At 35.6% G+C, this 27,488-nt stretch overlaps 2 protein-coding genes across 9 annotated transcripts in view; one reads left to right on the top strand and one right to left on the bottom strand.

Annotated features, from left to right (window-relative positions):
• Positions 515–6,486, top strand: DNAJC19 (DnaJ heat shock protein family (Hsp40) member C19). The gene is given in 7 exon segments (NM_001190204.1): positions 515–671; positions 1,500–1,551; positions 1,631–1,704; positions 3,095–3,133; positions 3,136–3,173; positions 4,263–4,333; positions 5,885–6,486. Coding segments are annotated over 7 exon segments (348 nt in total). The 5' UTR covers positions 515–668; the 3' UTR covers positions 5,956–6,486.
• The window catches only part of FXR1 (FMR1 autosomal homolog 1), a 60,491-nt gene continuing 46,983 nt past the window's right edge, over positions 13,981–27,488 (bottom strand). For 2 of the 8 annotated variants that reach the window (XM_021071238.1, XM_005670017.3), the window contains exons 14-18: positions 22,748–22,951; positions 20,380–20,580; positions 19,555–19,635; positions 15,806–15,897; positions 13,981–15,054 (exon numbers count right to left, since the gene is read on the bottom strand). In XM_021071238.1, coding sequence (XP_020926897.1) covers positions 14,884–15,054; positions 15,806–15,897; positions 19,555–19,635; positions 20,380–20,580; positions 22,748–22,951 — 749 coding nt within the window. In that variant the 3' untranslated portion in view covers positions 13,981–14,883. The remainder of the gene's footprint in view (positions 15,055–15,805; positions 15,898–19,554; positions 19,636–20,379; positions 20,581–22,747; positions 22,952–27,488) is intronic. The other 6 variants (XM_021071240.1, XM_003132553.4, XM_021071239.1 and 3 more) reach the window with 6 other exon arrangements.

Raw genomic sequence — 27,488 nt, 5'->3', positions numbered from 1 at the left:
ATCGACCCCCAAACATTCACATAAGTTCCTGTCAAGTCACGTATTTAAATAAAACTTTTTTAAACAATGCAAAAAATAAAGATACCAAACAACACCTCGAACACACTGTGGTTTGCTCATTTGGTTTTCTCCTTGCTATACTGGGTTGATACGTATTTACGTGGACTTGTTATGGCATATTTATGTATATTCATTACACCTAACAGTTTAAAAACAAAACAAAACAAAACAAATGACAAATGGAAGTGCTAAACGGTAAATAAAGAAAAATGTTCTGAGTGAAGAAGTTACACAGTGATTGCTCCTGCCCTCCTACAGCAGTATTCTTCCCCCGCAGGAATTTCCAAATACCCTAAGGCCAGGAGTAAAGGACAAAACACACAGGAGCCCCACCTTTTAACCCAGTAAGGAGGCGAGCCGCCCACCCATCAACCAATCCGAAGTCGCGTTCTCCACCTGCCCACTTCTTGAGCGACCTTTTCCTTCTGTCAGCCGTCCCCTTTTACGACAGTTTTCCGGCCTAGTTTACGGCCGCCACTGCCGTATTTCCTGGGACGCCCGTGTCTGAGCGTTTTGTACTTGCTGGTGGTGGCTCGCCACTTTGTGCTAGGGACTTGGGCTGTGATGAACCGCGATCCCGGTGGAGGTAGGGGAGCTGAACAGGAGCCATGGTGAGTGCGGCCATTTGGCCTCCTAAGCAATCTCCCGCCCAGGCCTCGACCTCAGCTCACGGTCTCGGAGAGGAACTTCAGTTGTCACCCTAATGCGACTTTGGGCTAGGGGTGTAGCTCCCTGGGGAGTCACCCTCTCTAGAACACAGAGCTGTTGGCTCACCCTTGTTTTCGGGCCTTTGTGCCCGCCGTACTTGGGGTTCGGAGATTGGTAGAAACGCAGTGGATTATGCCTGCCATTTCCCTAAAACATCCTCACAGTCCTTTGTGTAGTTTGCTCTGTCTTTCCCCTTGGCTCTCTTGCTGATACACCTCTTCTCCATTCCAGGACATGTTTGGCGTTCTTTTTTGTTCTGTAATCGTGAGGCAGGTTGGTCCCGAAAGGGCTATCTATGAAAAGCCAGCCTAGTTAAGCCCATGTTTAACTTTGAAAATGCGTTATCAGAATTTTTTAGGAATCCTCTGTAAACATTTCTTCCTTTTCTAGTAGAAACTTTATTTCCATTGCTCTTGATTGAATTTTAATGTGACTTCACTTACCCAAAAGGTGAAAGAGAGGTTTTTTCAAGGGGAGGGAAATAATCCGTTTCACTCTTGTAAAAGTAAATAAGCAAATCTATTTTCCTTTTTCTTCCGTAGTTAAAATCCCATTCCTTCACAGTGCATTGGATATAAAATTTTCAGGATCATTGGGCAGAATATTTTTCACCCTAAAAGTTGTTTCTCCCATTGAAATAAAACTTGTAATGAGTTGGAATGGAGAAATGGGTGTGATAGGGAAGGGTGAGAATCAGAGAAATAAATGCTTACTCTGTTTCCCCTTACCAGGCTAGTACAGTGGTAGCAGTTGGACTGACCATTGCTGCTGCAGGATTTGCAGGTTCGTTAATGGTTTGGGTGTGGAAGTGAAGTAGGGGAGGTTGGAGATTTCTTAATTATTTTATTGCTTTTGTTTTTAGGCCGTTACGCTTTACAAGCCATGAAGCATATGGAACCTCAAGTAAAACAAGTTTTTCAAAGTCTACCAAAATCTGTAAGACTAAACATTTTTGTTAATTCTTTGCTATCTGTGTATGAGGCCTAGAACCACACTTGAAGAGGGTGAAATCTCCAGACATCCATGAAGTTCTGAGTGATAGCTTTGGACCCCTTTTCTTGCCTTCCACAAGGAAGGTTTACAAGTTCTGAGCTTTGTAGTGGTGCTGCCCTAAAAAAATTAAATGTTATGTGTAATGGATTTGGGGAAGAGGTTTTAGCATCATGAAAGTTAATATCACTTTATTGTTTACATATGGTTATCTTTATCATTTGTCCACATTTTTGCCATCCTTAAACTGCTCTACATCACAAACACAGGGATCAAAGAACCTGAAGTGATCCATCTTTACTGTGTGGTCTGGCACTCCCTGACGTGATACTTGAGTAACACTGCAGTTACCTAGGCTCTAAAGTATGACTGGATGTAATGATGATACCTTCTGTGGTCAAAATTCAGAATGAATTTGAATGTGACACAGATGGTAGGCTTTACTAATACGAGTTTTGACATACTAAGGTCAGTGAACGTAATAGCCTGATTTTCTCAATACATATCTTAAAATCTTATTTGAGTAGTTGCCTTGAACCTCAAAATATCCTAGACTTACTTGTCTCAAAAGATATCTAAATTCTCTTCTTAAAGAACTTGTTCTAAAACAGTCATATTCTGACTCAGCAGGTTAAGGATCTGGCTGTCACCACAGCAGCTCAGGTGGCTGCTGTGACTTGGGTTTGATCCCTGGCCCGGGAACTTTAACATGCTGCAGGTGCAGCCAACAAAAAAGTCATATTCTGAGATCAAATTTTTATCTATAATGTGGCTAACTTGAAATAATCTTCCCGGAGTTCCCGTCGTGGCGCAGTGGTTAATGAATCTGACTAGGAACCATGAGGTTGCAGGTTTGATCCCTGGCCTTGCTCAGTGGGTTAAGGATCCGTCGTTGCCATGAGCTGTGGTGTAGGTCGCAGAGGCGTCTCAGATCCCGCATTGCTGTGTCTGTGGTGTAGGCCAGCGGCTACAGCTCTGATTCGACCCCTAGCCTGGGAACCTCCATATGCCGCAGGAGCAGCCCAAGAAATGGCAAAAAAAAAAAAAAAAAAAGAAAAGAAAAGAAATAACCCTCCCTTCACTCCCAGAAGAACTGGCTTTGAGGCACTGTTGTTTTGTATCTTTAAGACAGCTTAGGTTTTCGCAGGGAGGTGGGAGGTGGATCTATAATGATCATTAAAATATTTGTTTCTACTAATAAAGCTAAAATACCATGGTAATTGCACTTAAAGTTCTCTGAAATGTCTTCAGTTTTCTGCTGGTTCTATAAATATTTACACTTTAAAAATAATTTTCATCTTATTTTAATAATCTTAAAATGCATTTACTCTTTCAGGCCTTCAGTGGTGGCTATTACAGAGGTGGGTTTGAACCCAAATGACAAAACGGGAAGCAGCATTGATACTAGGTGTAAGGTAAAATAATTTCTTATATTTTTAATATTTTCCTTCAACTTTAGAGCTATAAGCAAATGTAAGAAAAACCTTTTTATTAGGAAGGAGTTATTGTATCATGTACATTTTTAAGATCTGAACGTTTCCGGAGTTCCTGTCCTGGCGCAGTAGAAAGAATCCGACTAGGAACCATGAGGTTGCAGGTTTGATCCCTGGCCTTGCTTAGTGGGTTAAGGATCCGGTGTCTCTGTGACCTGTGGTGTAGCTCGAAAACTTGGCTCGAATCTGGTGTTGCTGTGGCTCTGGCTGGTCCAGTGGCTACAGCTCCGATTTGACCCCTAGCCTGGGAACCTCCATATGCCTCAGGTGTGGCCCAAAAAAAAGGACAAGAGACAAAAAAAAAAAAAAGAAAGAAAAGAAAATCTGAACATTTCCTACAATGTCCAACAAGAAGGTACATTGACACATAGTATTTTAACTCACTGAAGGTAGATTTTTCAACAGATAGTCACAGTGTTCAGTATTATTCTCTGAGTAACACATTTTTTGTGGTGAAATTCTGCCTTCATTTCCAAATACTTAAACATGCTTTCCTTTTCAATAAAAGGATTATGGTAGTGAATAGTTTCAGGTTCAACTGAGTATTTGAGATTTCCCTATTTATTTTTCTAAGGAGCTCTCTTTAGTTCTGTGATTCAGAATGTTCATCTTCCTTATGTTAGAAAAGAGTTTCCTAAATAGTTTTTTTTTCAGGGCCACACCCACAGCATATGAAAGTTCCCAGGTTAGGGGTCCAATTGGAGCTGTAGCCCCCAGCCTACACCACAGCCCCAGCAAGGCCAGATCCAAGCTGCATCTGCAACCTACAGCAGTCACAGCAATACCGGATCCTTAACCCACTGAGCTAGGCCAGGGATTGAACCTGAGTCCTCATGGACACTAGTCATTCATTTCCACTGAGCCATGATGGGAACTCTCTAAATGGCTTTTCATACTGTTATGTTCATTTACTCGTTTCACAGTATCTTCAGTTGACCTTTTAAAGTACCATTTTATAATGTGACCCAGAATTAGTCTGAAGTAAGCAATACTTTTTCTTTTTTAAATTAGCCCTACTGCCAATAAAGGAAAAATAAGAGATGCTCATCGACGAATTATGCTTTTAAATCACCCAGACAAGGGTAAGTAGTCATTAAACTATTGCTAATAGTGCCGATGGGAGTGACTAATTGTTATTGGTGGGATAATTTTATAGCCAATTCTCGATTATTATAAAAGAAATGCCTACATCTCTTTGTGAGCACTGTCTCCCAAGCTGTATCCATTTGTTTTGTTATCTCAAAAGAATTAATTTTGAGTGAAAAATTTATAGACTAATGAGCAGATTTAATAACTCCTTTAATTTGGAAACAGTGATAAGCATAAACCATGTTTTGAGATATGCAGTTGTGATGTGACTTCCAATAGCAAGTCTTAAATACTACTAATACTCCTGAGGGGTGGGCGGCCTATATTCGTAAAGAAAATGTTGAATTTCAGTTGCTCTAACTCAGAGTTTAAGTTTTTTTCTCTCCTTTGAGACCTTAACCAGAGGCTAACCTATTTGGAAACTTAAAGGAAATACTTGTTTCTAATAAACTAAGCAGCCTTGGCTGTGTTCAAAGACCAAATGGAATACCAAAATATAGACCACAGTATCCATGTTCCAGTGTTCAACTACTTTTACTTTCATAGGAGTAGGCCTGTCATTAAGAATTTTGAGTTCAAACAGGGTTTTAATTGCTTGGTATCTGACTACAGTAACCCCTTTTACAAAATTTAGCTTGTGTTAACTGGAGAGCTTCTGATTCAGGTCTAGAATGAAACCCATAAATTTGCATCTCTAGTAAGCTATCTTCTTACTGATTGCTGATACTTGCTGGTCTGGGGGCTACACTTTTTTGAGAATCACTGCTCCAGGAGTTTAGTAAAAAGTAGTTGTAGGTGACATTGTGAACGGACCATTAATAGCAGGAAAAGAGAGAAACTTTGAAGAACAGAAAAAGGATCTAAAGCAAACTGGGGTCTTTCCAAAAAAGCTCAGAACCCTCTGAAAGTTTCATGGTTTTAAAATAACTCAGCATAATACATTGGTGTTTATTTATGGCTTGTAATCTTCATGAAAAAGTTTATTTCAAAGCCACATAAGAACTTTTTTTGATCTATTAATTTAAGCTTTTTTCAAAAGGTGGCGGTTTTTTGTGGAACTCTCCTTTCATGTGAATTACCTCATTTCCCATTGGTCAAATTTTTTTTTTTTTTTTTTTAAAGGACTGTACCTGTGGCATCTGGAGGTTCCCTGGCTAGGGGTTGAATTAGAGCTACAGCTGCCAGCGTACACCACAGCCATAGCAGCACAGGATCCAAGTGGCATCTGCGACCTACAACACAGCTCTTGGCAACACCAGATCCTTAACCCACTGAGCAAGGCCAGGTATCGAACCTGAACCCTCATGGATCCTAATTGGTTCGTTAACCGCTGAGCTGTGAAGGCAACTTCCCTTGGTCAAATTTATTAACCATGTATTTTTTATCCAGTTCGTGTCATGGTTATTTTAAAAAATCAAAATGCCATTTCTGCTCATTTCACCTCTTAGATAAGCATAATGATCCTTGAAACAAGAGAATAGCTTTTCACCAAGCGGAAGTTGAGAATCCATATATAACTATTCCTTGTTTCTTTCTTCCTGTAGGAGGATCTCCTTATATAGCGGCCAAAATCAATGAAGCTAAAGATTTACTAGAAGGTCAAGCTAAAAAATGAAGTAAATGTATGATGAATTTTTAAGTTCTTGATTATGTATGTGAGTACTAGCTTTTTATAATAAAATGCCTCAAAGCTACAAATTCTTTAAGTGATTTAGGACAAGCTAAATCAAAGCTTTGGCTTAAATTTGAGGATATTAAATTAATTATAGAATATTTGCGGGTTAATACATGATACAGATAAAACATACTATTCAAATACAATTTTTTGTTACTCATTTGGCAAGTAATCCAGTACCTATTTCAAGGCAAAGTGAACAAAGAGTCCCTGCTCTCAAGGAGTCTCCAATCTGATGGGAGATTGATAAACTGATAAATAAAATACAGTGTGATAAATATTATGATGGAATTAGCAAAAGTTTTTAGAGTAGGAACTCATCTAACTAGGAAGGAAGGCTGTTCAAAGAACAGAGGATTCCCCTAGCCAATTCAAAGTGAAATTTAGCCACAACTTTAACCTAAGAAATTGATCTAGGTATGTATTTATCTCTGGTTTCATACATTAAAAACTGTAACAATATGATAAAGATTTGTGTGTACCAGTCTTGTTTTTAAATCGAGAAAATACTACATTTAGCTAACTCCTTAAAGACTGACCATTGATAAAATTTTTAGTTATTTTATGTAATCATTTTACATTTGTTAAAAACACAATTAGTGAAAGTAAAAACAGAGATGCCTTTAGTTATCAAAATAAAACTAAAGACTTGAGAATTCATACACTGATGTATTTAAGTGATATTTGAGGGTAAATGGCTTTTGACTCACATAAAATATCTGAGGTTAAGATAACTAATTTGTAGTTACCCAGAATACTTTCAGTTCTGAGGTAAATTATACTACCTGCCATTCCTAAACTGTCTTAAATCATTCCAAAGTTCTTAATGGAGAACACAAAGACTTTCAAGATCAAAATAAGAGGTCATTGGAATCTGTTTAAGGACATTTCCAGGGGGGGAGGGTGTATCTGCTCTTTTGGTTTTACTTTCCATCCTATTTCCTTGTCTAAAATCTGATCAAGTCCATTAGCTATGATTTAAGAGTATGAACTTCAGCAACTCACTATTTCCAGGGACAAGGGGGTGTGAAGGTATAGTTGGTTTTTGTTATATAAAATAGTGTTCTGTAGCCACTGAGAATACTAAATTAGTGAATACCAAACCCTGTTCTTAGAATAAGTACAGGTTTCCTGTGAGCCTCTGGTCACATTTTTGCTAACCAGTCAATATATAACCTTTTTTTCCCCCTGCGTTTCTGTGTAAGGCACCGTATTTTATACTGTTGATTGATTAACATTTCAGTGCACAGCCAACAATGCTGTAACTCATGCTAACATAGCACAGCCTTCCTGCATTTAGGAACTCTAGGCAGCAGTAGTTCACCAAGCTTGGGGGCCATCACAGACAAGGAAATCAATGGTAAAAAGGACAGAAATGTGAAAAGCATGGCACAAAATGGACCACAAAAAGGATGCTTATTTATAGAAGGAAAACTAAAATAAGCCCAGACATTACTTTGTGGCTATCAGGTGATTAAAATTTTTCACATTGCTTGTCCACCTATGACCAGGAAAGCACTTCCCTCAATTGTTGACTTTGGGAGTATGATTTTAGCGGATAGGTGAATTTGCAAGTAAGGAATCTGCTAATAATGAAGATCAACTGTTTTCTAACCTTTTATTTCAGTCCTTTAGACTAATCAAATGTTTCTATGAAGAGTTTTAAGAGAGAGCATAAACTAAAAAAGCAATTTTTTCAAATAGAAAATAATGCCCACAGGAAATCAAGCATTAGTTTTAAAAAGGAAAATTTCATGTAGTAGGACTTTTGAGTGTTTAATGCAAAAATAGCGTACTTGTTTTAAGACGAGTATTAAGACAATGGAAACCATTTTAAAAGAATACTAAGGAGCACAGCAGAGCACATTTTTCTTTCATGGTAGTCAGTTTTATTTTCTCTGCGCTTACCTTTCTCAAGTAGAAGAATCCGTATTTCGAAGGGTACTAGAAAAACCTACCATTTTCTTGGGGGAGAAAAGTCATCTATTTGGGGGCTCCAGATCATAATTGATGCAAGTATGATCACCTATACAAGAGCTTTCATCTTTTAATGCTATTTTCTTACAAAATACTTGTGTATTGTTAACATTTATTGATGACTTACAATGTGCTTAGCAAAGTGCTAAGTATCTATCTCCCCTAAATCATTTCATAACACTTAAGTTCAGTGAGGTGAAGAAACTTGCCCAAAGCAACATTGCTGAATGAGAAGGCTGATCTTTCACAAACCCAAAGTGCTGCTAACCTCTACACCGTGGTCCCTTCTGCAAATCTAATAACCCAGGGATGTTTTCCTTGGTGGTACTGAGATGCGAGGTTGGTACTTTTCATTAAACTTCTGCCTTGAGGCCTGTTTTATCAGTTGGTCGGTTCAGATTAAGACTTTTTTGAAAAAAGAGCAAGATATAGTTGATTACAGCACCAGGGAACAGAAGGTGCATGTTTCACATCGAACTTCTGCAATAACAGCCAGGCAACCTTGAGCAAAGCACACATGTGCTTAGGCTCTGCTTCCTCATGTAAGAATGGGAAAAAAAATTATAGCCAACTTAGATTATTAAGATTCCTCCACCTTTTATGGATAGCAAGATGAAAAAACTAGAGCAAATGCTAACATTAGACAGCTAGTGAAATTGTAAGCCCTGAGTATCTTCAGTTTACTATGCTCACTTGTAATTTGTTTGTATTAGTCCTTAGTAGATATGTTTGGGGGTGGGTGGGACATGCCTAGCCACAGCCTTAACATTTAGAACTGGCATACTACACATTGTTTCCTTACTTACCCTTTTCCCTCTTGCCTTCACTGGGCCCTGGATTAACATTAAGGAGTCCTACACTACTTTATAAAGCTGCTTTGCTGGTGATGAAAAGGGGCTGTAATGAGTTAATCCTGAAGTTAAATCTTTTCCCACCCTTAGAATTTTAAGCAAATTACCTTGCCTTCAAATATTTTACAAATGACGTGAATATCTACAGAAGCATTTAAACAAGTCACGCCGATCAGTATCCCAGCAGACCCACCAAACTAATTGAGAACTAAAGTAGATGGAACACAAACCCATTATCTATATATAATGGTTCTAGAAACTTGGTTTTATAGTTTTCTCTGCTATCCTTAATTTCCTCTGCTCTAAATTAAAATAAGATGGGTAGAAGGCAGATGTAAAACCACTGAGAAGTGAAAAACTGGATAACCAGCATCTTAACACAAGGGTAAAAACCTAAACATGTTGGACAATACCATACTGAAAAGCTATATTGTATCCAGCATACTGAAAATCTACACCCTACCTAAAGAAAACCTTCCATTAGAAGTAATTTTTTAAATTAACAGAGACAGAGTGCTTCATTTAAGAGTTAACCTTAAGTTTAAACACTTTAGGCTAAAATACTGAATTGTTTGAGAATTTCTAAGACATATTTCTGTTGATAATGACCTTTAAAACATTGCTTTGCACTCACAAGTTTGTGATGGGGTCATATTTTATTCAGCAGAAATGATCCCCTACACACATTAATTCCAGTAAAAATTTAGAAATTGTCTTCAAATCTTCAAAGAACAGGAAAGAAAAATCTGTAAATCTGAGGTAAAGTTAAAAAAAAAAAACCCACTTAATGCTACAGTAGGTTTTTAGAGAGTAAACTTGAGTACCAGGAAACTTAAAATGATCTAAGCTCTGCTTTTTGTTGCTGTCACTGTTCAGTGCTGTGTATGTATCTGCTTAGAGCCAATTGTTGCCTTAGCAACAGGATATAGGATGAGCTTCTATCCAGTGTTAACCTATTATTTTTGACAATAGTGTTAACATATAATCTGGAATATGTCAACACTTGCTGCGACCTTAGTGCCGCTTCAATTAATGGAGTTTCAAGTGAAATGTTTACAATTTTTTTTACAACCTGAAAACAGCCACTTGAAAAATCAAACTCAAAGAGGTTAAGGTATGAGTACTAGGCCAACAATTATGTATAAATTAGTTCATCTAGGAAAACTGAAAAATTTTTTGTAATGAAGTCTCTAGCCTAGAAAATGAGTAGCAATTGATCAAATAAAAAGGGTACAAAACATTAAGGAAATATGCCTATAATTCTGCCCTCCACCCCTTAAAAATACCACTCACTGAAACACAAATTTGAGAAATTACTAACTAGTATACTTAATCATGGGGCCTTGAGACTGAGACTGCTAGTGAAAAATAATTGTGCCTTTATCTTTAGATTGCATCCAACATAGTTGGAAATGTCTGGGATGAATACATGTATAAAACATCATTTTAATTCAGCATACTCTTTGAGTACATGTGATGGTGAATACAGCTAAGTATCACACAGGGTCTAACTGATTAGACACAAGTTATTGGAAGAGCCCTTATGGGATCACCTAGTCTAGCCCTCTCTAGTTGGATGAAATGGAATATGGAATGTAAAAAGCTAGTAGAACTTAGGATAGTAACTCCCAATTTTGTACTTTTACCTACAACATCTTTTTGAATTATGAAAGGAAGAAACAGGCAAGAAAATAATGGAAATCCTCTTACAAAACTGCATTATTTTTTATCCAGGGTCATTTCTATGCACCTTATTTTGTACTTGTAATAATAGCAATACAGAAGATACAGATGAATCAGTCTAAAGTGAACCACTGATAAACCACTTTAAAAAGCAAAATTAGGGAGTTCCTGTCCTGGCTCAGTGGTTAACGAATCTGACTAGGAACCATTGGGTTTCGGGTTCGATCCCTGGCCTTGCTCAGTGGGTTAAGGATCCGGCATTGCCATGAGCTGTGGTGTGGGTTGCAGACACGGCTCGGATCCCGCGTTGCTGTGGCTGTGGTGTAGGCCAGCGGCTACAGCTCGGATTGGACCCCTAGCCTGGGAATTTCTGCTGAGGGAGCAGCCCAAGAAATGGCAAACACACATACACACACACACACACACACACAGCAAAATGAGGAGTTCCCATCGTGGCTCAGTGGTTAACGATCCCAACTAGTGGTGCAGGTCACAGAGGTGCCTCAGATCTGGCATTGCTGTGGTATAGGCTGGCAGCTGCAGCTCCAATTCAACTCCTAGCCTGGGTACCTCCATGTGCCACAGGTAAAGCCCTAAAAAGACCAAAAAAAAAAAAACAAAAAAAAACCAAAATTAATGTTTTCCTTTCCTTATAGACTATGTACGTCCTTTATCCAGTAATAAGGAGTTTTCTGGATGATTAGACCCTTGCTTGGATTTCTAGAGTAAACGATTATACTTAAAAATGTATTATTAGGTTGAGCCATAAGAACTGTCACTTTGGTGAGTCAAAACTGATCAGGTTCCAGCCATTTCCTATGGTTCAGCATAACCAACATTTTCAACTGTAGTTGAGTGCAGTTTCAAATTACCACCACTTGCCAAGTTTTAACTACAGCAGATTGCAAATTATTGCTTTATGCAACAATTCCCTGAAATAAAACCCAAATGCTATCAAAGGTTAATCATAGGTTTTAAGTGATATATCTATTCAAACATCCTAATAGCTAACTAAAATTTTTTAAGAAAGGGATCAGCACATTCACTGTTACTGGATTCCTTCTAAAGGGTACAGGGAATCCAAACCATAAGAGCAAAGATAGGAAGATTGAATAAAATTTTGCAACTAAGATCCTACTTCCTGCCTTTTGGAATTTTGCTAATAAATCCATAGATCCAATTCAAATCTAAGTTTCTTGAAGCTTCTAGAAAAGTATAAAATTCTCCTTTACTAATTTCCAGTAACCACTAATCATCTAACACAGGACTTACTGCATGACAATGTTTCCATTCATCTGTCTTTACCAGACTAGCTCATTATAGCCACTACCTGTGAGACTACTAACTAGTTGGTTTCAACCTCAAAGAAGTCAATCTGCCTGCAGAAGACACAGATTTAAAGGCAACATTCAGTTAACCAACTTTGCAGACCCTTCTCACGCTGAATACTAGACTCAGCAAACAGCTACAAAAATACCTGACTTAGCATAAAGGTGAGGGATCCCAGCCCAAAAGAATGGCTAATATGAATGGAGATCCAGAAAAAAGGGTAAAACATTGGCTTGGTGTTTTCTTCTTTGGTTATTTTGCTTGCCCATATATATCTGTATTTTCTTTTTAAAGAATACTAAGCAACTTCCCTCAGCCTGGTCCTAAGCAGTGTCTCAGGTAACTTTTCTTGGAACTCACTGGTTTGATATGCTTTCTCTTAACTCCACATTAAAGTACAGTGACTATTTAAAATTAAGACTTTCAAATATCCCTACTATAATTTTACCAATAGTGATGATCAAGAGACCCATACCATTCTGCAGTTTTAGGCCCATGGAAGGCTTTAAAAAGGTGGCGACAAACCCAAGAATCCTAGGCCTCCCAAGGTTTCAGAAGATCATTTTTACCCCCATGTAACCTCAGCTCTTACTTCATTAGTTCAGATATCATATACAATATCACAAGTGTATGCTTAAATATTTTAAGCTGCACAAAACCTATTTTAGGTTTGTTGTTGTTGTTTTTGCTCAGGTTCTCCCAAAGTAACATCTTATGCACTAGTGGCCAAAAAAGATGCACCCCTCTCAAAATAAGCATAGGCTACTCATGTCAAGAATGGTTATTATCTTTGGGGAGTGGGCTTTTAACTTCTGAATCTGAGCATGTGCTATTAAGAAAGGAGTGGGGGTCTATGATAATTCTGCAGTATAATATTTTTTAAAGGGCACTGGGTTTAGTCATTTGTAAATGAAATCTTATTTCCTAGAATGTGGTTATTAGTTCTAAAGAACTCTTTGGGCTACACCCACTTTTTAAGATAGTTTTTAGTTTCTTCCTTTCCCATTGAAACAGTATTTAGCTTTTAGACCATCTATTCTACATGGAAGAAAATGAACAATCTTATTTTTTTATGCCACATTCACCAATTTAGGGATTAATGAAAATTCTTCTCACCTTATAATCTGTAACTCTACTATTGAGAAGAATAAAAAGGCCAACAATTTTAACTTTGAAAGATAAAAAGACATTCGTTATTTTTTAAATTAGGGTATAAAGTTACTTGATAATATTTGTCAAAGTTCAAGGATTGTACTATTCACAGTACGTTAAAATTTTTCAGTTATCAGGGTTTTAGGAAAAAGCATTTAGTATCACGTCTTAACCTCAATAATAATAAATTCGAGGGCTAGGGTCATAAATTATGTGTGTGTGTGTGTATATACCAGAGTGTATATGTATACACACACACACAGATGTGGCAAATATGTTTAACTATACCCTGAATTGTCCTTTAGTCATAAATTAAAATCACTTAGCATTTTTATGCACATAACAAATTAACACAAAGTATGCACATAAAAAACACTTTACAGATGCCAAGTAAAAGAAGGGCCACCTTCTTGCTCAGTAGTCTTTATATAATATTGTGGAGCAAAACCCTCCCATAAATCCACCATTATTTGTCATCATTTTGCAAAATACTTCATGTGAAAGTCTGTAGTCTTCCTAAAATTAAGCCACTGGCTAAAATATTTACAAAAAATCCAATTATTATAAGAACCTTTAACATTATTTCCTTGAGAACCAAAAATCAGATTACATTCCTTATTTAAAAACTGCTCAGTATACTTCTTTATAAAAATATCTTTAATAAAGAATCAAAGGCAAAAGTAAAATTCTAGATTTTACCCCATTGCCTTCCAAAAGTTGCCTATGATTAGAATTGTTACAAAGACTTTCCTAATATCAAATCTGTGATCAATGCCCTAAATCATTCTAACAAACTAAATTTTAAATACTAAGATTTCAGAGGATTTATTACAAAATGATTAACTCACCAACTATTATTTTAAAACTATGAGCAAGAATAAATGCATCTTAAAAAGCAATTACTATTCTAGGCCTTTAAGTAGATCCAACTACTTTTCAACAGTTGGTATAAAAAGTAGAAAGTTAAAAATCGGCAAATGGAAGATCAAAGTTTATTTACTACCTGCATACAAAAACATATTGCACATCAAACAACCAAAATCAAAAAAAAAAAAAATAACAAAAAGAAAAAGAAAAAAGGAGGAAAAATAAGAAAAGGAAAAGATAACTACTGAAGACTAACATGTAGTTTATACAGAATAAACCTTCTGGAAATTGATCTTTTCAGTCAGTAGTTCAGGTTATGTCTGAATGGACATGACTAATTCAGCTTAGTGTTTTAACTAAAGCTATGTTTGATTTTTTAAATACTGTACACTTTAATAAATAAACCAAACAAAGCCTCAATGCAGAACAGTCACTGCCAATATCACCCAGTGTCCCTGCAGATGAGAATTTAACAAATGTATTCCAGTGGTCTGCAGATTTGCCTCTACATAACACAGCATTTTAAAAACATTAAAACAGACCAGTTTCCAGACTAAACTAATGAAGAAATTACAATTCAGTGCAAAATATCTTAGACTGCATTTCATTCTAGTTTTCCTCAGGTGAAGAAGTGGTTGCATATTAAAAATGTAACAAAAGCAGCTAATGCTTTCATAAAGAATATTACGTTAGGGATCCCACCCCACCCACCTCCCCCATCTCTGCCATATTTTGAAAACAAAATAACATTTCCTATAGCCAGCAACTTTTTTTAATGTTACATATACTATTCTCAAGGCACATCTGATGATATATTTTTAACACAGTAGGTGTCAAAGTATGTTTAACATATGATTTCTTCAGGATCCCTCCCCTTTCTGAATTCCAAATGGAGGAACTGAAAGTGCGATGTAAAGACTGGCGATCCATATTCTATCTTTGGCAAGCTTGTACAAGCACTATTGTAAAATGTAATGTAAAAGAACTGTAAACTAGGAACTTCTTCAGTTTATGAAACACCATTCAGGACTGCTGCTTCTTGATTATTTTCTTCTTTTAAGGTATTAATCTTTTCTTCTCCTGGAGTACGCTGTAGCTTAGAAATTTCATCGCCAGAAGCACTAGTTGGGCCATTTATTGCCTTTTCTGAAGGACCATGCTCTTCAATCACATCTTTTGCCTGCCAAAGGGAGACAACTTTTTCAACTTCTTAATAAATAAAATCTATAGCTGAGGAGGAAAATAGCTACATAAACATTAATTAGCTAATAAATAATTTTAGTTTCATATACCACATTGGATCAAAGAATTAAGACGTTCATAAAACTCAAAACAAATACCAATGTACTGCACACTACCTCTCTGGATCTTTCAACTCATTTATTTCTAGAACCTAGCGGTGCATAAACCACAGGAAGAATTTGTACCTGTTTACTGAAAAGTTGCACCTAATTTCATTTTAACCTCTGAAATGCTTACCATGTAAAAGGTATAAACAGTTAATACCCTAAGTAAAGCAAAAAACCACCTACTTTTACTCACCTTTTTTTAACTCACACTTACATATCAAACCCCTTAAAATATCTAAAAGAAGTGAAACTTTAAAGATCTTTATCCATCACTGAGAAGAGGTATATACAGCCTATTGCTCCCCAAATTAAGGCAGCAGTCTCTATGCCCAATATTTTTGGGCAGACTGAATTTTACAAATGCTATTTAATAGAGTTCTAACTAAAAAATATTTCAGGCTCAAGCATGCATATCTTTAGTTACCTGAGGCCAAGAACAAAATCAAGAGTAGTCTTTCAAAATTTTACTTGGCTAGTTGGGGGAACAAGTGATCATACAGTAAGTTAAGTAAAAATAAAACTAAACCATACCAAAACCAAAAACAACAAAAAAACAAAACCTACAGGTTAAATTCTCCTTACCATTTCTTTCTTGTTTTTAGCCAAAGTTTCCCTTGGGAGGTTTCTTTGTCTGCTCTGAGACTCAGCTCTAGAAATATAATCTGCAACTGTGACTGTTGAAGATGAGAAAAAAATTACAGGTGTTGAAAAAATATTTCTAAAGTTTATTTATGGATAAAGAATAATCTTACTTTTAAAATAAACTAATGGTGGGTTACCCAATTTCAAAATTTTCTTAAGCTGGGTACCACCTCCAACCAAAAACAAAGCTTGAAAAATGTGCCTGTGATTTACTGCTGACTACAGAAAATTTTAAGCTGGAGATCGAGGAAGCCTAGATTAAAGTCCTCTTTCACAAGAATCCAGCCATTTGCTTCTGGTTAGTTTATAGTTGTGGAGTTAAGCTTGATACAGAAATCCACAACCAAGAAAAGGAAATGCAGCATTCTAAGCACAGATAGTGTTTGTACTTACTGATGGGGAAAAAAATGGGGCAAACTGAGTGCAAATCATGGTATAGCATGCTTCAATTTGCAATTTTCATCAAAGATGTAAAAGATTTACTAAACATACATAGTAAGAAAATTTCCAAGTGTGGTATTTTATAGTTCCTTTTTAATATTTCTCATTAAACCATTGAGTGATCTAAAAAAAGCTGCAAGCAAACTAAACATGACAGGACACCAACCTAAAAATATTGAAATATGGACACTGATCATGGTGGGGAAAGTGCCACCAAGTATTCAGTAACCACTCCTTTTCCCCATTTGGCCAGTCTTTCAATGGACAGGATGAAAAAGCCTAACCCAAACTAACACCCTGCTGTCAACCCAACTGCAACAAACAACCTCTAGTCTGCAGGTACTCTGTACTGGCCTCATGTTATACCTTAATCCCTTCTCTTCAAGGACTTGCAACTAGGATTCACTGATTTGATTAAGTATCAAAATAATCAACCTCCTCCTTTCAAAGAACTTATTTTCTCTAGAGATGAAAAATCCCCGATTATGTGAAATATAGTGTTGTTGGGTTTTGTTTTGATTTTGGCTGCAACCGCAGCATGTGGAAGTTCCCTGGCCAGGGACAGAACCCGTGTCACAACTGCAGCCTGCACAACAGCTGCAGCAACACTGCATCCTTAACCTGCTGTGCCACACTAGAACCTCCAGTGTATTTTAAATTACGGAAACAAGTTAATTATGTAAGAATAAAAACTCAAGTAAATTTAAAACTATTTAAAGTCACTATGTATGGGGAGAAGTAGTCCATCAGGTTCAAATTATATGAAAATAAATTATTTTGATATAATAAAAAGCTGGACTGTATTTACAATTCATTGTTTCTTAATCATGAACATGCTAACACCTTTATAAGATCCAAGAATTCTTCCAGAAATATGAAATGAATCTTAAGGAAACAACTTAGAACTAATACACATCTTTAGAAACACCTCTAAATAAGGATGTTTTGTGTCTTCAAACTGCCTCTTCTCCACATTATAAGAAACTCAATGTACTCACTTAGGAGCTTTATAAACTGTCAAATTCACTGTAAATGAATTTATAAATACATTTAACAGTAGTTTCCAAAATTGGAGCGAGAGGGATGCTATAAGATCCACTTCAATATTATATCTACACACCCAGAAGCAAAAGTATCATAGGAAGTATTCTAGTTTGGAGAGCACCTTAATGAATTCATTCTGTTTCCATGGTTCAGCCCTCAGTGACACCTGGAAGGACTCAGCTACTTGGAAACTCTGCTCCATAAACACACATACTGCCAAATTTGAACACCTGACAATTCTTAGAACTCTTCATCCACTATGTACAGACACCAAATAATATACTTTATGGTTTATCAATTAATTAATAGGCACAGATGGACAGGTAAAAACTTACCAATGCCCCTCCCCCACCAAAGGGAGGTAAAACTAAAAATAAACTCAGTTGATCAAAGAAAAACCTTTTTATAGCCAATCTTCATAATACAAGCCACTTCAAAGTTCAAAACAGATTAATAATAAATATTTACAGTATCTTCCAAACACATGGCAAACTGTGTAGCATAATTTGGACTATAGAATTTCCTCTAAGGGGTCCAAAGTTAATCAACTGCACACCAGTATACTGTCACATTCTAAGAAGAGTAAGCCAGTATTCACTGCTTAATTTATATTAAGGGCAACAAGAAATTTTGAGCAAATAAGAACAAAGTATGTAATTGTTTATTTCAGACAATGTTGATATTAACTTCAGATAGAAGCCTCCTTCCTAGAACTGCTGCCAGAGTCAAGGAGAAAATGTGTTTGTTCTACCTATTCTATCTTCGGTTTTGTGTGTACGTATGTACGTGTGTGGGGAGAGTGTGTGTGTGCGTGTGTGTGTGTTTTGGTTGGGGAGGAGCAGGCTGAGAGAGGCAAAGAATTCTGAAAGGGAAAAGCAGTACTTCCAAAGAACAGAGTAAAATAGGAATAAATTGCAAGAGAGAACACAAATGGTCAAGTTATTAAAAATTCCAAATTACTCAAGTTTTAATACCATGTAGAAATCTCTCAACCCTATTTCCTTTATGTTAGTCCTTTCATACCCTTTGACTTCATAATGAACCACCATCCACCTAGTTAATTATGCTGTAATTTATCCAGCATAAATAGCAAGCCCATACTGACAGCTTAAATTTGAAAATATGGCGAGAAACCATTCACTGCTATGCCAGAGCTTCAAAATAAAAAATAAATACAATCTCTTTATCTAACAGATATTTCTAACACTAAAGAGAGAGAAAACAGTAAGAAACATTTCCTAGAAACCTATTTTGACAATATTTAATTCATTTTAAATTTACAACTACCTTTAAAACATGAGCTTTTTTTTTTCAAGAATGATAACTAATACCCTTAAAACCAGTTTTCTCAAATGTCTCTACAACCACTAAACTTAAAATACTGAAGATACTGGAATTTACATTCTTTATTTGGGGAAAACACAAGAATTTGCTTTGGAAAGAATGCAAAATTGATTAGTTTAAAAGGGGTTTATTTCTGGTGCACACAATTTCTTCATTGTGAATATACATGTAATTCTCTGTACACAAGAAATGGAATTATGTTCAAAATAGTATAGACACAGCAAACAAGTTTCTTTTAAGTTACTAAAAATTTTATCTACTTAAATTAACATTCTAAAACTAAGTAAGTACTATTAATTTGAATAGTTAGTAGGTGTAAGGGAAAAGGCATTACACTACAATAAACGAAAACGTAACATGCATTCCTCTTATTAGAAAAAAGACACTTTCAAGTATTTTTCTCATTTATACTTTTTTAAACTGTGGGTATTAGAACTCCCATAAAAATGAGGTGCTGAATCCAGATATAATAAGCAGGCACCATGCAAAAGCTTTCCAGATTTGCCAATCAACCTCAATCACAATCTACAAAGAGTCCCTGGGATGGCAGGCCCCAACTCAATTGTGCAGAATCTGCCAAGTGGCCAAAATAATGGTCTTCTCAACAGTATTTCCATGTAAAAAATTGAGACACAACATTAGTTTAATTAGACAGGTTACTAAACATTTATGGTGTGAAGGAAGAATGCATTTTCTTAAGAATAGTAGTCTTATTAGTTGAGTAAACAATTTATGCAATGCACATCTTGAATGTATATGCACACATGTGTACATGTAAGTATAATATATTTAGAAAGCAGACACATGACATTTTTTTCATGCTTGTGACCTGGTGTTGTCAACAGGTCCACTCAAGTTACCTGGCTGTCTATCTTCTGCCTGACCCCTGAAACGACGCCTGCGGCTACGATTGCGTCGCTGGGGTTTTTTTTCACTATCATCTGTAATTGCAAAGTTCACCATGAACTATACTGACAAGAACACAGCAAGAAACAAAGCAAAAACAAAACAAAACAAAAAAACCCCCAAATTTTCTCTTCCTTCAAAGATTTAAGAAAGGGCGAGACAAACTTTTAATTAAAGAGGAAAGATAATACATATTACCCACTTAGAAAAATGCTTTTGTTATTTTAAACATTCCTACTAGATTAAAAATCAAATTATCAATCTGGAAATTAAGAGGGTTTAATTCTTGATTAAATGATCTCTAAGACGTAATATAAATTATCACCATTCAGGAATGAAGTTTTCCTCTCTTAATAGTTTAGTTTTTACCAAAGTTAATAACATTTTAGCCTGAATTTTGCTGAATTAACACCTATTCAGTACACACACCTCTTATCAGTATCATTTATAATGATATTTAATGAGGCAAGCTGAAAGCCCAATTTTGGTTTAGGAACATTAAGAGTATTAAGTGCCTTGCAGTTGAAATATTTGTACTGTTTTAATGGCATCAAAAGGGCACTTTAATAAACCCTCCCAGTTTCAAATAATTTGGCTATACAAATCTGAGAACTAGACATGTAAAAAGAGACACAAAGCCATCTACCTCATTTGAAGTAAACACTAAGAAAAATTCAATTTGTGAATTGCATATGTCTGGGAATTTCTTTTTGAAAAAAGCATCATACATTTTCAATATTATACAATAATATATATCTTTTCCCTAAGTGCTTACATACCTAGCCCATTTTCATTAACAGAAGCTGTATCAGATTCAGTCATCCCATCCATCAGAACAGCATCTTCATCAGTCCTTCGTCTACGAGACCGCCTACGACGGTTAGTACTGTGATGAGATTCGCTGGCATCAGTGTCTGCAGTCTGATCTGATTCTGTATTATCAAGTAAGCTGTATGGATTGCTGTCTGGATCTTTGAGCACTATATGCATGTCAGAGGCAAGAAATATTTGTTTAAGAGAGCTGCAGTTATTCGGAATGTTTTGATCTACATTGAACTATGTTAATGATAAAGAAACTTCAATTTCCCCCCAATAAAAATATACTGTCTTCAGATAAAATGTTTTCTGTATTACTATTTTACCTGAAAAATAACAAATATGAAAAAACTTTAAATGGCTATGAAAAATTAAAGTAGAAGATGAGTGGACACCTTGGCTTTTCTACCACTTATCTTTGACTTGTTTTGAAAACATATTAGGAAACAATATATTATTACATGCTATTTTACATTCACATTCCTAGCTAACCTTGTCCAGAGGCTAGAGAAATAAAAAGGAAAACAAAATTCAACTAATATGAATTAATTCCAAGAAAGAGCTTTTAGTCTCCATAACTGAATTCAAAGTGGCTGCTACTTCTCTGTGCCAATGTTAATGAATTATTTCCAAATAAGACTCAACACCCCTACTCCATGACATAATAGAAGTCTATTACTACAAACTAAAGCAAGCAAAACAAGTCTACACAAAAAAGCACACTAAAAAGTTTAAAATTCTAACTGGTTATAGGCAAACATGGAAATGAATGTTGACTAGGACTCCCATCTCCAGAAACAAAGAGTGAAAGTGGGGTGAGGTGGGGTGAGGGAAGGAAAGGAAAGGTTTTAAGATATAATTCATAAGGAAAAAATACCCATCTTACCTATGTGCATTTATTGCCTCCACCAAATTATAGAAGAAATTCACCTAATCACGATTTTTTCTTTCTAAGTTTCCTTTGGTAACAGCTAGCAAGCTAGCATCTTTGCAAAAGACACTAAGTTTATCCATTAATCAGAAACACTAGGTAAAGTACATATATGTTGTAATTCAGCATACTATAATTTTATAAACCTTGATAATGGTGAGCAATGTACTTGGGAAAAAAAAAAAATTCCCTGAAACCCTGTAAACTGAGCTTAGGGCCAAAGCATACTACCAGATCTACTACAGAATATCTTTTTCAAAGTCCGTAAGCAGTATGATTTGATCCAGTTGCCTTTTTTTTTCTGTCTTTTTAGGACTTCACACACAGCACATGGAGATTCCCAGGCTAGGGGTCAAGCCAGAGCTACAGCCGCCGGCCTACACCACAGCCACAGCAATGCAGGATCTGAGCCACATGTGTGACCTACACCACAGCGCACGGCAATGCCAGATCCCTGACCCAATGAGCAAGGCCAGGGATCAAACCTGCATCCTCATGGATACTAGTCGGATTCATTTCTGCTGAACCACAACAGGAACTCTATTTTCTTTTTATTTGTAAGCATGTCTGGTATGTATGTAATTATATGTACATGTGTGTTCTGTAATATTTAAAATACTATATAAATTGTCACAGGGCATGTAACATTAAGAATGGTTTTCTTAAAAATTCCATACAGCAATATGTTAAGGTTATATCCCTGATATACTCTAGGTCCATATCTCCCTGACGATTTTTCCCCAGCCCATTATGCTAAAGCAACAACATTCTGGCAACTAACTCCTACAACTCCACTAAGTTACAGCATATGAAATTTTCAAAAAGACAGGAATAAAAAGTTGCTTATACACCTCAAATCTCAGTCTTCTAAAACACTCCTCTTTACAGGTCAATTCCTCAAACAATAAAAATTTTTTAAAGGTGTTGATTTCACAATTTTTCCCTATTCCCAAAGTGTTACATAGTGTAGCCAAGAATGCATTTCAGTTAATTTTCAGTATTAAGTATATAAAGGCATTTAGATCTCTCTGCGCATTAGAATCCCTGGGTTTGTCTGGGTAACAGAAATACGTAACCTGAAAAATGCTAGGGGGATTAAAAAAAAAAATGTTCTAATTTACCTAAGCCCCGAAAAACTGAATGGATAAAACATCTGACCAATAAAACAGAGAAATGAGCCAACAAGTTGCTCTGACCTGAATACTCTAGCTAAACCTTCACTGAGAAACACTTAATAGGGCTTTTCCTTATTTTGCTATGTATATAATTGTTCTTCTATTTTCCTCAGTTTAAAAAGAGAAACTTGCAAAAATGGGTGGCCCTGAAAAATGAATAAATAACTTGCATAAAATTACACTGTTTACAAAGAAAGGATGCTGACATAGTATATAAAAGACTACCAGAACTGATGGAAGATTTGCCACCACGTGGTCCACCACGACCTCGACCCCCTGAAACGCTTCTGCCTCTTCCTCCTGGGCGTCTCCTGCTGTCACGCTGATGCCGGCTCTCTCGATCATCTTCTCCTGCCAACGACCAATCACTTAGCTCATCTTTACGCTCAGATTCAGTTTCAGATGGGTTAGACAGCTCAGAGTTTGTACCTTGGGAAAGAAGAAAACACAAGCCAATTAGATTTCTATTAAAAAAGGAGTGAAATTTTTCAAAATTATTTTCTGCAAATCACTGCTTAAATCACTCTGGCTGCTCCAAAGATAAGTAAAAATTAATCTGAAATTAACTAAGAAATAATCAAATGTTAATATGATATACTAATAATTTACTAGTCAGATTAAAAATTTAATTGTTTGGATATGCAGAAACATAGCCAATTAGAATATTACAGAAAACATTCAAAACGTCACACATACATTTAACAGCAAAATGCATTTAGGAAAATAAAAAAATTTTTGCCCTTTTTTATAAGTTTTTAATAAATTATTGGTTTAATAAAAATAACCACTATCCATGACATTTAACATCTCTGAAATCAGGGTATTTTATTGTCTCATAAACTGGGGGTGTATTTTTAATGGCTGTACATAAAATAAGAGTATGTTTTACATGCAATAATGTCTTAAAGTTAGAAGAATACAGTATTTGAAATCAATGAATGCATTTTGGATTACTCTAAGAAAAGACAACTTCAACATGACAATCAATAGATCTGAAGCCATTATCAGTTAGACAAAAATTCTGCACGATTTTAAACGTTTACAGAGACTAACATCCCAATGACCTAATAGTAACCTTTGAAAACTGTAAACATTGCAAAGATTCTATAAAAGCCTAAAGTATCATTATTATATCACAACTAAAGTGTCAGATTCATATGACCCAATCAGTACCATACTCATTCCCACTGCTATTCTTTTGTTAGTTCTAGGATAACCCTTCTTTCACCATTCTGTTTTATGGTGGAGGTAGCCTGCACTTTTCAAATGTTCATTTTACACCATTTTGTTTTTACAAAAGACCTATACTAGTACCGGTTTTCACTATCCAAAAGAAATCCAAAAAGGATTTTCAAGTTTAAGAAAAAAAAAATTACAAAGAGAAAATAAAATAGCCTTCAGCATGTTTTACAGCAAGCCATTACAGAGGCAGCAAGCGCCCAAGCAGTGAGAACAGCGTGCCTTAGCAACACCTTCCTTAGGAAGTAACTCAGCATCAGATCACCAAAACTTTGAACTGTGTCTGTAAGCATCTGTGCTTTATCTCAATTTACTTTGTGCACCTATTAGCAAGATGTGTCCTAAGGTAAATGCATCTTCACTTTATGCCATTTCAGCTTAGAAAAGGTTTCGTAGGAACACTCTACTTTCTGATAGCATGGGAAACTTACATATGCAAATATATCTATATATGCAAATACATCTCCTTCAGAACCCAATTCAATTTCTAAAGTTTCAGACCAATTTAAAACAGACCTCTCCCCTTATTTCCTTAAAAATAATGTTTATCATGAAGTACTGTCATGTGTTGTTTTCTATTTATTTGCCTTTGGATTTACTTCCCATTTGGTCTACAAGATATTTAAAAGGGTAGAGCTAAGTTATGCATATCAACTTTCTATTGATAAATTAATTTGAACAATTCTGAAGTTCCTATACTAAACTCCCAAATAAGAATGATTCTAAGATAATACCCTTTAATAACTCCACAGTCATTTGATGATGAAAACAAAACAGAAGAGCTCTCCAGATGCAAATTTTTAAACACTAAAGTATAGGGAATAAGACCTAAGTTTAACAAAGATGCCTAAGTCCTTTCTCCTTTAAAAATAACTCTCAATCCAGCTTTTTTCTCCATATGCCAAAAAATATGGATATAGCTAGCCAATTACATAAGAATGGATTAAGTAATAATTAGAAGTACATTTTAGGAAAAATATAGCAAGCTTCTAGTATTCACATTTGAGTCTTTGTTAAGAAATTTTGTCTCATAATAGAGAATGTATCTCCCAAACAGTTCTTTTTCTAAATGACAAAAAAGAACTCTATAGACTGACAACATGGTTTGGTGGAATAAGGGCAATGTATCACTCCATGAGTAGTTAAAATATGTGTGTGTATACGCACACACACACACACATATATATACATCTCCATCCTTGGAATGTGTGTAAGAATTTTTGGATTTATTTACAAACATATATACCTTGCCTAAAAAAGTAGCAAAATCTGAAAGCAGATGTTTTTAAAAGGACAAAAGTTCCTACTGAATTCTATTTAGAAATAGAGTAGTATTTATTTAACTCAGTATGATAAGGAAAGAAGTTTTCTTAAGTTTAACCAAATACAGTATTCAAGATACTTAAAGAGGGTGTCTAAACCAAAGACTTCACTAGATAAAGATGACTATAAAGATAAAGAAAAAAGAGGTAACAAACTGGCTAGTGCTCCACTTTCTTCATATTAAACAACCCTTAACCATTTCTGAGATGTCAAAAGGAACTTTGCAGATGTAATTAAGGTTAAAGATACTGAGGTGGGGAATTACCCTGGATTATCTAGGTGAAGCCAAACCAATTACACGGGTCTTTAAAAGTAGAGAACCATTCTCAGCCACAGAGAACCAGAGATGGCAGTATAAAAACTCACTGTTACTACTGGCTTTATAAGATGGAGGAAGGGGGGGGCCATAAACCAAAGGAGTTAATCTTTAGAAGCAGGAAATGTTAAGGGAACAGATTTTTCCCTAGAGCCTCCAAAAAGGAATACAGATAAGCGGACACTAAGATTTTAACTCAGTGAGTCTTATGTCAGATTTCTGACCTACAGAACTGTAAGATAATAAATTTGTATTGTTCAAGCCTCTGAATTTATAATTTGCTACACAGTCAACAGAAAACTAATACCCATTGGTTTTCTAGTCATTGCAATCATTCCACTCTCAATTTTGAAAAATATAAGTTCGTAAATCCAAAAATTGGGGAGTCCCCCCTGGAGGGTGAGGAAAAAGTGTTAAAAATGATTCATGAGACTGATTCAATTTGTAATGGCTCCAACAAATAGAAAGACATTTTAAACAGATTTTTGAAATCAGATTTCCCCCTAAACCTCTAAGATCAATTTATGAAGAGGGTTCACATCCTTTCAATGAACACGTATGCTAAACTTAATAAAGTCCCACACTTTATGAAATTCAATATGGTATCCATTTTAAGTCATAAAATTTTGTGTGCCACTATAGAAAATGCAGCCAACTGTTGTTGTAAGCCTATCCATTGTAAGACAGATAACTCAGGAGATGTTAAATTGAGCAAATATTTCTTATACAGCTTATATATATTTACCAACTAAAAATTTTTCTCCTATTAAGTTAACAAGAACATCTATAACCAAACTCAATGATTATTGAGTCTATGGAGCCTGCTTGCTCAACAGCTTTTTCAAGAAATACAACTGTTACTAGTCTCCAAAGATTCAGAGGTAAGAGTGCCACCTACTGAACAATTTGCATAGCTTTCTTCAATCCAAACGATATTCCTCTACCATTCTCATTTAAATTGTATATACTGTCAACAAAAGCATTTGCCAAAGGGTAACTTCTCATCAGTAAGTGGACTCCCCAAAGATGTATAAAATTCTTCATGAATTCATCAACCAAATATCCAAATCTGATTATTAATCAGAAACTAATAATTTGTATCTCTAAAATCATTCAGTATACTTAATTTCTATTTAATTACTGACTGCTATTTGTATTACATGAGTTTTCAAGATTCTAATATTAGTTTGCAATTCTTAATCCTTCACATACTAAATGTATTAACTGCAATTTCATTTTTAAGCTTCAATACAGGGTTAACTTCAAAACAATGAAAAAAGGGAAGGGGAAATTAATCATCCAACTCTACATGAAAGATAGTACAAATTTAATCTATTTGGCATCGTTAGATGATCCTTCAGGTAAACATGAAATGTGGATGTGGAATATGCACACTGTAAGCTTTCATGTATTTCTGTTTTCCTGTTCTGGAAAAGGCTTATGAAATAAGTATTTCCCAAAGCAGTTAGGATAGCATAGGGGAGTAGAGAAGAGAAAAGGGAAGAGAGAAAGGGAGGGGAAAAAAAAAATCAGGTCACTGTTAAGATCCAAGTCCAAATGTAGAGAAATGGAACAACTCCAAAGCTGAAGAAGAATAAGTGAGAAATTTAGGATTAGAGAATTGTTGACCATCACCATCCACTGGCCCCTTCCTACATGGGTAAAGCCCCATCCTCACAGTGAAATATATTTTAGAAAAATGTCCACTTATAAAATGTTTCTAAGGTTCTAGCTTTTTAAAACCCTGTTAGTGAAATGTTGTACTTCACAAAGTAATTCCAGATGTGAGATATTAATATTCAAAACTGTCAAATAAACCAATACAGTATATTTTAAAAACTAGTAAAGATTTTCTGTACACAATCTTTGCACAGTGATTAGCTTGTTTTTTCATTTGTACTTCTCTGAGAGGGAGGGCAAAAATAAATCCTAGTAGCATCACCACCATCACTCGGTTTTATTGGAACAATATATATAACTGTACAAGGAAAATATGTGGTAAATTACACATGTACTTAAATATTTACAACATGACCATGAGCTATAAACTTAAAAACATGTTTCATTTTATTACATAGCTGCTTACAC

The sequence above is a fragment of the Sus scrofa genome, chromosome 13 (genome assembly GCF_000003025.6).
Source record: "Sus scrofa isolate TJ Tabasco breed Duroc chromosome 13, Sscrofa11.1, whole genome shotgun sequence".
In the NCBI taxonomy this organism is placed as follows: Eukaryota; Metazoa; Chordata; class Mammalia; order Artiodactyla; family Suidae; genus Sus; species Sus scrofa.
Note: the sequence above shows the minus strand (reverse complement) of the source record. Positions and strands in the feature narration are given on the sequence as shown.